Source organism: Paralichthys olivaceus, chromosome 21 (assembly GCF_024713975.1).
Source record: "Paralichthys olivaceus isolate ysfri-2021 chromosome 21, ASM2471397v2, whole genome shotgun sequence".
In the NCBI taxonomy this organism is placed as follows: domain Eukaryota; kingdom Metazoa; phylum Chordata; class Actinopteri; order Pleuronectiformes; family Paralichthyidae; genus Paralichthys; species Paralichthys olivaceus.
Window position 1 is genome coordinate 10,733,706 of NC_091113.1, and position 10,195 is coordinate 10,743,900.

General features: G+C 41.6%; 1 protein-coding gene across 1 annotated transcript; it reads left to right on the plus strand.

The window, feature by feature from the left end:
- The first annotated feature begins 724 nt into the window (after positions 1–724).
- Positions 725–10,142, plus strand: si:rp71-1c10.7 (tumor necrosis factor receptor superfamily member 12A). The gene is made up of 5 exons (XM_020082790.2): positions 725–1,607; positions 6,316–6,414; positions 6,504–6,647; positions 7,895–7,943; positions 8,645–10,142. The coding sequence occupies exons 1-4, from the start codon at positions 1,526–1,528 to the stop codon at positions 7,933–7,935; spliced, it is 366 nt and encodes a 121-aa protein (XP_019938349.1). The 5' UTR covers positions 725–1,525; the 3' UTR covers positions 7,936–7,943; positions 8,645–10,142.
- Positions 10,143–10,195: the final 53 nt, after the last annotated feature.

Sequence of the window (10,195 nt, forward strand, 5' to 3'; positions counted from 1 at the left end):
GTAACTGATCATTTTTTGTTCCCCTCATGCCGTGTAGTGACTGGTCTTCATTAATGTATGAGACAATGCTGTGTGACAGAGGCCAACCTGATAGCACTGCAGGCAGGCGTCCACTGCTCTTTTTTTTATTGCATACTTGTGCTGCAGCAGCGGGGCTACACCCAGCCCCAGACATCCATAACACCAACATGCGTCACGGACGCTCACTATTCACACGTCAAGCTCCGAAAGCAGCGGCCTGAGGACCCCTGGGGGTCTGTGGCACGCTGCCAGGGGGTCCGTAAATAGTTTCCAGATTCAGCTATTAAAGGTAAAATTATGCAGAACTATTCTGTGTTGATATGGTGCAAACATTTTTAAAACATCAGTCTAATATTTTTGACATGAATTCCAGAGAATGTCCAGAAGGTGGGGGTCTGGACTTCTCCTGAGTGTCGCTCACACATGAAGAATGCAGCAGGTAATTCTCCAGTCAGACAGACTGAGATATATATTTATATATATATATTTTAGTTTTTCATTTATTAGAATCTGCCAAGTGTTTGAAACCTCACATTGTTGTGGTGAATCCTGCGGAGGATCTCCTACTGTGTTCTCAAATGGGCTCATTCGGACATTATCAGGAGTTTTTACAAAGGGGCTGGCAAGAAAAACTCTCACACGTGTTCTCACATGGAGTTCGGTGCATGTCTGAAAAGCGGCTTAAGACATTTCTCTCTCACGTAATTAAGTAGAAGTGTCAAATTATTCCAAGCGACATACATGAGGGGGTCCTTGGAACATTTCCTGTCTTGTAGGGGGTCCTTGGCTAATAAAAAAGCTTAAGTGAAGAACACCACAGCTTTTCTTTTTGCAGGAGAGGGTGTTCTTGAGAATAAACATACAGATTATGTGACTTTAACTTTGAGCAGACTTTCCCAAAGGCCTTAGAAGCCAGAAAGTTTTTCCTAGTGAGTGTCATCTGTTTTTGCCTCAGTTGCTGTTCCTCTCTCTCTCTCTCTCTCTGTGTGTGTGCATGGGATCAGGCTCCTGCCAGAGCCTTGTGTTTTTTGGCACAGTGGAGGGGGTGACGTCGACAGGCGTGGTAATAACAATGAGAACACTATTAAGTCCAGACTACACAGACTCTCTGCTTTGTGGATGGAGGAAAAACAAAAAGGGTGTGGCTGTGAAAAACGAAATATTATGTGTTTTTAAAGAAAAACACTTCGTGTACCTGAGTTTGGTTGAAGAGAATCGTTTTCTCTGGAGCTGAAACACATGAAACCACATACTATGCTCGTGGAGTTTCCTGTGAGTGCGCGCACAGAGTCCGGCCAGTACAGTACATAGGAAATGACTCATAGGAGTTGAACTGTGAGCGTGGGTGTGTGCGCTATTAAAGCAAGGCGCAGACTCCTGCGGGTGAGTCACTCTGATGCTCGCTTTTCCATGCTGAGAACCAGCACGGACTGACTGCGCATCACATGCACTTTTCGGGAATCGTGTAGCCGACGGAGAGCAGCTTCCCCCCCGGGCACACACCATGGCTTCTGACGCTCTCTGCGCGCTCTGCGGACTTATCATCGCGGCCGTGGCCAATTTCCACGTCGTGAACGCAGAGACAAGTAAGTAAAATACTCTTATTCATACAAAACGTGATTTTTAAACTGAACTCAGAATCGCCACTTTGGGGTTTTTTAAGCAGTGTGGTTGTTTCTCGTGGGTTTCTGGCTGTTTTACGCGCAAATGCTGGCGTCTTTTGTTTTCTGTGAACATGGATCAGAGAGCGCTGGTGTGGTCTGTGTAATGGAGTCAGATAGTGGGGTCTGCTTACAGAGCCGCTTCCTTAACCAGCTGCATTTCTCACCGGTTCCGCATTCCGATCGCCTTATTTCACCTCGTCCATCCATCCGTGCCCCTGGCCGAGAGAGGGACCGGCCACATGGAGAGAGGGCGCACAGCCTCGTGTGTCCATTTTGCACCAAGATCCATTTCCACTATCTCACAGAAAAAACAGAGGAGGCTTTTGACTTTGTTTCCACAGCCATCTGAAGTTTGGATGTAATCCCACAGAGTCAGATTTCAATGAGAACATGAAAAGATGGAATCATTATATGGATCAGGATCATTTCCTCGGATATTGCAGTCACCAAATGTATTTTTTTTAACGGTAAACTCAAAGCCTGTTCGATTTAGGCTCCATCCGTGTGAAAGCATCTCTACATCTGGACATCAGCTGTTGGTCCACCCACCCCCTTCCAGATTATGACAAAATACAGCCCCCCCACACCCAAAAGCACCCTCTGTCACGCTAGGTGCTGAGATTTGCCAAGGTCCTCTTGTCATGCAAACAGGAAAAATGGTTCCAAACTTTGTGTGTGTGTGTTTGTGATTCATAGAGTTTTACATCCGGAGCCTTGAGAAAGTTTTGTGGCTGTCAGGTGACAACACATCTGCAGCTTCCTCTTTTTTTTCCTTTTTAAATGTAACCTGCTGTTGTGTTGCCATGCACAAATTAGTGAAAAATGAAACCACAGAGGATCCACTGGAACAAGCTTGAGAGACTCAGCTCAGGCTCAACGTGGTTACTATATTCTCATCTGTTTAATCAGCACTTTCATGTCGTTTGATCTGAGCAACAGAGAGCCTCCACATCCCAGATGTGGTTTTTGGCTGCATGTCAACCAGGAGTCAAGGTTCAGTTCCTCTCAGTGACTTCTTGAACCCGGCAGTGTGAGTCCAGCTGGATCTGATGAGGCACTGCTGAAACCATCGGGCTCACAAGAGCTGTGACACATTTTTTTAGTGTGACCGCAGCTTTTAAATGAGTCAGGCGAGCTGGCTGTAGAGGACAGAGAGTCTCTGAGGGCCCTCGCATGAGGCTGCAACACATCCAGAGGCGTAGAGGTCAAAATGCCTCAAACATGACTTCTCGAGCAGGTGCCTTCTTGGCGGCAGCCGGTGAATAATGACCCGCGCTGACTGGTTGTCAACATCTTATGAAGCCTGCGGAATGTGACCAGTGAGAATCGCTCACAGCACAGCCTCCTATACCTTTATGAGGTAAGCTCTGGACCTCATGGCTCATGGGAAATATTCTTCTGGATTTGAAGTTTAAAATGTATTCTGGTTGTGAGCGGTGACACAAACCAAGTGAATCTAAAATGTTTTTCACGAAATGTGTGTTCAGCTCTTCATCTCCCACAACCTCCAACATGAGAGAGAATGAGCTTTTTCCCCTTCATCTATTAAAAAGACATTCTCGTCATTTACTATTAAAAAGCACAGAAGGCTCATTTTTAAACTAGAATGACATTCAGAGAAGACATACGTCAACCAAGAACCAACATTCCCCAAATGAAACCACATCTAAACTCACGAGATCCGGATTTTAATTGGGATCTGCACCAACTTGCACACACTCATAAATATCAGTCCCTTAAACAATCTGTTCTTCTTTGTAAACACCCTTTTTCACAGTGTTTACAAAAGTCAGAGAAAAATCCTGATTTCCGCTCCCTGATCTGAATCCACACCAAACTCATTCCCCTTCCTTAAACTAAAGTTCATGCTAATCCATCCAGTAGTTTTTGCATAAATTTGTTTGCAGACCAACCAACAAACAAACGGACGGGGGTGAAAACATAACCCCTTTGTGAAGGTAAGAGATTTGTTGTGAGGCAGAAGTATAACGTAATATTAACTCGGAATATTCATGAAAAGCACAAGTACGTCAGAATTGGGCTAAGGTACAGTAAGAAAATGGAAATGAGTGTAAATGTACTTACTTTCCAACACTGATGACATGACCTTGTTTTCTCCACCCTTTTATCTGTAAAATATAAATAACGTACCTTGTTTGGTTTTCAACAAACAGTCCACAACTTGGAAAAATAATTATTGACGTAGATGCTTTTTCTTCTTTACTGATTAAAGGCCACTTGATTGAGTTTACACACGAAGTTCAGTTTATTTCTCACAAGAAATCATTTTCAGTTCAGCCTGTGGAAGCAGAAGCCCAATGTTTGGAGGGAATCCTCTCTGAAGTCTGAATAAACAATCCTGATGACAGTCAGTGAGTCACAGTGAGTCATCTGGATTATCTCAACTAGGCTTTGAGACTTTTTTCTTTGAACTAGCTTTCTGGGAATGCAGGGGCGTCACCTAAAAAATGAGGGGATATAGGAGGCAGGGAGCGACAAATGAAAGAGTTGCATTGTGGGAAATGTTGAATTCTGGGGCTTGAATCGTGCAGCGACTAGAAATCAGAATATCTCGGTTTATGTTATTGAGATTTTGATTTGTTTCTACCTCCGCCAGTGAGGTTAAGGAGGTCATCTTTTCGTCTGCGTTTGTTTTTTGCCTTGGTCTCATGTAGCAGGATTATGCAAAAACCACTGGACAGATTACCAGGAAGTAATGGTGCTGTACGGGTCAGGAAAGAACCCATTAAAGCTCGGATCATTGAATTAATTGATTGAAATATGGTGGGTGCTTAATGGAGGTAGAGTATATGCACCCTACCGAGTACCCCTTTTACTTCTACAACTGCCGAACACCTATAGTTAATGCTTACTTTCTGTTTCAACCAAACTCTATACCTTATATTTAGATTAAACCAGTGGTACTCAGTATTATTCGGTCCTCATGAAAGAGTAGTGTTGGTGTGTTAACTGAAACATTTCTCCTCCAGACTTCTCGCATCGCGTCATTTAAATACTTTTGAGGAAGATCATTTCAAAGAGTTTTCTCTTCTTCTCCACACCGTCAATCATTTCATTACTCCCACTCCTCACCTCCTCACTACCATCAGTGGCAATCTCAGAATTGAATCTGTGACAATATATCAGTCACAGGGGCCATTTGTACAATGCTGACAATACCTCTGCGCTAAGACTTAAACATGGTAATAATTCTCCATTACAGTAGACAATCTCTGACGTGGAGAATTTAACACAATCAGATTTAAACATCTTGTTTTTTAAACAATCACTTTCCTTTAATTTGGAATATTTTAACCAACACTCACCATCTTATCAAACATATAACACCTCCTCGTTTCATTGGTTTGCCTTGTGTTCTTTCACTCCTCTCATTAACGTGACCTTGTGCTACGACATGGTCTTCAACACTCGGTTTGTCGAGCTTCTTCGTCACAGCATTAATTTGCTGCGGTTGTCATGGAGGCAGCTGCAGCGTCCCACACATTCTTCTCAGTGCTGTTTGCCTTACGTCAAACTCGCATTCTGGTAGTTTTGATGTTGTTCTCTGCAATGGTTGAAGTGTCGCACATGAAAGTCACCACAGACTGTGACACTCAAACTCTCAGGCTCATCATAACTCCTTTTTATCAGGTTGAACATCACAGGCGTTCATGCAAATACACATGTGCAACAGTTACTGGAATATCTGTGTCCGTGTTACTTTATCTATAACTGGGACGTGTCTGGTGTTGTCATCTTATTAGGCTGACTTCATGTTGTAATGTTGTTTTGCAGAGATTGTTTTTCAACTTGATGTCACAATACTCACTACTTCATCCAGAACCTTGGGGGAATCAGCTCATTCTTAACCAAACCAAGGATGTGAAACCCACAAACACTATTAAAGCAGCACTGAGTCTTAACTGTGTCACGGCCGCAAGGGTCTTCAGCGTGTGCACAGCTTTAATCGTTCCGCTGCCACAGAGAGAGAGAGAGGCAGATTTCTATTGTGTTCGGTGAGGTAGACATTTTCTCCCGGAGCTCAACCGCCGACCTCTTTCTCACAAGCTCGGTCGTTTATTCTTTGGAAGTCGCACACGTCCGCAGAGGCAAAAACAATTCAGCGGAAGCACTCTGCGAAAACACATCCTGCTCTTCGCACACCGCCCGGCCCGCTCATGCACCCAGAGCCGCTGAGTGATCCTCTCTGGTGCAGTTGGGTTGCATCAGCGGTCTGACCCAGAGGAATTTCCCAGTTTCATTTTATAAGAGGAAGACAGCCACAAAGTTCCTCATGTGTCCCGCTGCAGGTCACAGCTGCAGTAACTGATTCCAGCTGGATGTCTCCCTGCAAGTCAACAGATTGTGGTTTATTGTATTTAAGCATTTTATTTTATTGCAGTCTAAGGGGATTGTGGTTGTTCTCTAAAACATTTGCATCAAATGTCGTGTCCAAATATTACCCCAGATCATAATATTTCATTTGCTTAAGACAGTGTTAAGTATTGCATGAATAAGGAAAAATGGAAGAACTCATAAACCCTCTCGGGCCAAGCATTGTTTCCCTGTGAAAGTATTATTGGTTATAAAGTGTCACAATTGTTTATGTCTGATGTGTGTGTGTGTGCAGGTCTGTGTGGCAACTTAGAGTTTTGGAGCTCAGATGCGGACGGGTGTATGCCATGTGCGTCGTGCAAGCAGTACCCCAAGACCCCGTCGTGCGACACATGTAAGAAACCTGCTCTGCCATGACTGATTCATACATTGGTTCACTTTCTGCCAGTGCTGCAGGTTAAGCTGTGTTTATTCTATCCCCAGGTAAACCTGATGAGGACACACCGGATGTGTGGAAACTAGCGGCCATCACAAGTTTCTCAGTGCTCGCCGTCGTGCTGGTCGGTGCTGTCTTGATTATCGGGGTCATGGTGCATCGACACAAGTCACACAAACGACCTCTACGTGGTGAGATGTGATGGAAATCATTGATAGAAAACGACACAATATTTCTTTAAATCCAAAACTAGTTCCCAAACTGCGATGCTGAAATCCACCACTGTTATAAAACTCTGTCAAGTTATAATTTCTTTGTTAATTTAAAGGTTAAAAATGACAAATTAAAGGCAAACAACATAGGAAATTTGAAGATGAAACAGCAATAGAAAAAACAGTTGAGGAAAGAAAATTAAATATTGTAACATGATTAAAAATAGACGGTACGATCAGAACTAGGACAAAGCACACCTGTAAGTGTCTTTATAAAAGTTGAAATGAATATAAGGCGTTTGCTAGATGGATCTCCTCAGGTGGATTGTTCCAAAGTGTCGGTGGCCTGACAGGAAAGACCAATAACATCTTAAAATCAATTCTATAATTCACTGGAAAGTGAAGAAAGTAAAGTCTCTTTCACAGCATCAGGAAGTAACATATTGGTTAGTATTTAAGATCATTTTTGTGTTTTTCACACTTTCGTTTCTGTTTCCTGGAAAAGAAACTTTAAGATTTCAGTGTAAATACAGGTATGTTGTCTGTGAAGACACAGAGTAAAAGATATGAAATATGATGCATCACATTAAACCCTAACATTATTAGTGACAAAGATTCCTTTGGGGTTAAGTTATCTAAAATCTTTAAAAATCGTTTTACATCCCTGCTGCAAAGCAAACATGAGCACGATATGTGTAGTTGCCTTTTCAAACAGATTGTATTAAAAACTCAAATGCTGCTCCGTTAAGTAAATACCTCCACCAAGGCCCAAGGGATATTTATTTAGATCTGCACCCAATTGCACAGACTCTTAAACATTTGTCCCCTAAATACGAGTGATTATTTTTCATCATGATCAAATAGTGAAAAAGCTTTTTTTCACTATTAAAGACAGTGAAAAAACATTCCTGGATCTGCATTCTGATTTGGCTCAGCACCAAAATGTAAGGTCTTCTTCCCTGACTCATCATATTCCTCCACCCAAGATTGTGGAAATCCAGCAGTTCTTGTGTAATCCTGCTAAAGACAGATGATAAGAAACTTAAGTCGCGTAAGTTGTTATGAAGTTAGTTTGTCTCTGTGTCACCAACGATCAGAAATTGCAGAGAAAATTAAACTTAAAACTTCTTGTGTTTCTATTCATGCTTAGAAACGAGTTGTATATTTAAAAACACAAAACATACTGGGAAAATGATCATGTGTTTCTTCTTTGTTTTGTATTACAGAACCCATTGAAGAAACTGCGGGGCCACTTTATCAAGCTTAAACATTTCAGTAAGTATAATTTTCATTTTCACTTTAATTTGTCGCTCCTGAACATCTATGAGAGAGGACCAAAAAGTAAAGATTAAGTTAAAAATGAATAAAATCAATTTTACCTGACGACAGTTTGAGTACTAAGCTGTTGCCCATTATGTGAGAGTGAGTGATCAACAGCGTGCAGGATTTTTCCGGGTTCTTTTACAATTGATTTGGGATAAAAATGCTTTAACTGGCATGATCATTTCACTTGGCTGGTTCAGGACGCCACAGCGTAAACACAGAGCCACATGGAGCGCTGCTTTCAATTTCAGTCAAAAGTGACTCTTTGCTAAGTTTAAAAACAGAGATATGATTTTATTTTACACATGAGTGAAAGTATGAGGATGGTGCTAGCGTTAAATTTAACACAATATCGTTCAGTTATATTGAGAAACAGAAAAAAAACATGTCATTAGCCCAGGGCTCCGAAGGGTTAATTGAATTGAGTACATTTATCAAAATAAATTAATTGAATTGAATAACCTTTATGAAATCAAACTTAATTAAAGTAAAATAAATTCAGAAACAACTTGATATCAGATATCGTCCCACTTTGGTCAGATCTTAATTCTAACATACAGTTGATTATAAATGTGCCTGTAGCTTTAATTGTGTGATGTTGATAAAATGATGTGAATGCAAAGGGAACTCAATGGTTGTCATACGCTCCACAGCCTCATCTTCCTCTGGAAACAGATGTGACAGAACCGAGCAGCGACCGGCTCACAGCCGGACGCAGAGACCTCTGGACCATGAAGTGTATGCTCTGAACACAGAGTATCTCCTGACCAGAATCGGACCAGTTTTATTTATTAGACTGTTCAGTGAAGGGATCACAGTCCCATAGCGACCACAGGACTTAACAACGAGCAACTCTCACAGCTTAACATTATATTAGAGTATCATTTTCAGACTTCGTGTGCCTCTATATTCCATATAAATGAGATTATGATCCAGAATATCCTTTGTGGGTTTATATAGATATTTGATTCAGCATCAGGATTAACCTACAACCCACACTCCTGTTTAGCGTTGTGCTGTTTTCCAGCAGGACTCCAATGAATGTAACACAGCTAGTGCCGTCTGGGGCTGCGGCCTGATCCCCTGCTATTCTGCAGGGTAACAAGGGGACTCTCTGCTGGTTATTTACCACAACAGCCTCTTCAAGATAAACCATGAGTGAGTCAAGACAAACGGTTTGGCACATTAAGGCCATTTGAATGTAGCTATTATTAGGTTGAAATGTATTCTAGCCATTGTCCCTGACTGCACCTCCATAGCTGTTCTTTGAGTTTGACAGAAAACTGCTCATGCACCGTGAGCCCGTCTCTTAAAACCAACAGACCCTCTACTACAGGTTATAACAATCTGGTTTTGTTCTGTTTTAATGTTTTTGTCTGACTTTTTTTTTATTTTTCTTATATTACATCCCCAGAATTCATGTTACCGTCCCAGCGTTAGCGGCACAGGATGCTTGAAACACTAGAAACACACAATGCCAGCCTACTAACAAGAGCAGAGAATGTACTGTACTGGAGAGAATGACACCCACAGCGTGTTAGGCGAAGTTACACAATCACACCTAACTCTGACTTGATGAATGATGATGCTCAAAGAAAAAAGCGATGCATCTATCAAGATGTCAGTAATTTTGTGGCCTTTGAAACCAGTGAAAAACATGGTGGGCAGGATTGTTGTTTTCCACTTTTTCTTATTGTACAAAATGTTTTTGTCTTTTTTCCATCTTCCGACCATCTTGCAGTATGTGGTCACTGACAATGTTTCAGGTCTTTTTTTTGGATCTGTCTGCTTGTGGGTGAAATCCTCTGGCAGCGACATTAGGGAATCACTTAAAATACAGATACGTCCACATTTCTATTTTTTTGTTTAGATGTTTATATTATTTATTTGTAAGTATCTTGCAGTGTAGCATTGTTTCAAACTGCAAGGGACAAGCACATATGTAAAGGGACTCCAGTGAAGATTTCTTTTAATTTCTACTTGGCCAGCCTGCGATGTTACTGAGCAATAACTAACACTTCCTGCTTATTCCTCTTGCTTTCTGTCTAACTGTATATACTGTACATGCACTGGCTTCTTTTACCTAATGCAATCCTATAAACTGCTTTGTGTACCTAAAGTATTTTCACAATAAAACTGACAACTTAATAATCCAAGGTGTATTACTGACTTTCAGGGGGACAAATATGGACAAGAAACAAACA

Excerpts from the sequence above, each read along its gene's own strand:
- si:rp71-1c10.7 (XM_020082790.2), top strand. The coding sequence starts at position 1,526 with ATGGCTTCTGACGCTCTCTGCGCGCTCTGCGGACTTATCATCGCGGCC. Across the intron at positions 1,608-6,315 it reads CGTCGTGAACGCAGAGACAA|GTCTGTGTGGCAACTTAGAG; the intron begins GTAAGTAAAATA and ends GTGTGTGTGCAG. Across the intron at positions 6,648-7,894 it reads ACACAAACGACCTCTACGTG|AACCCATTGAAGAAACTGCG; the intron begins GTGAGATGTGAT and ends TTTGTATTACAG.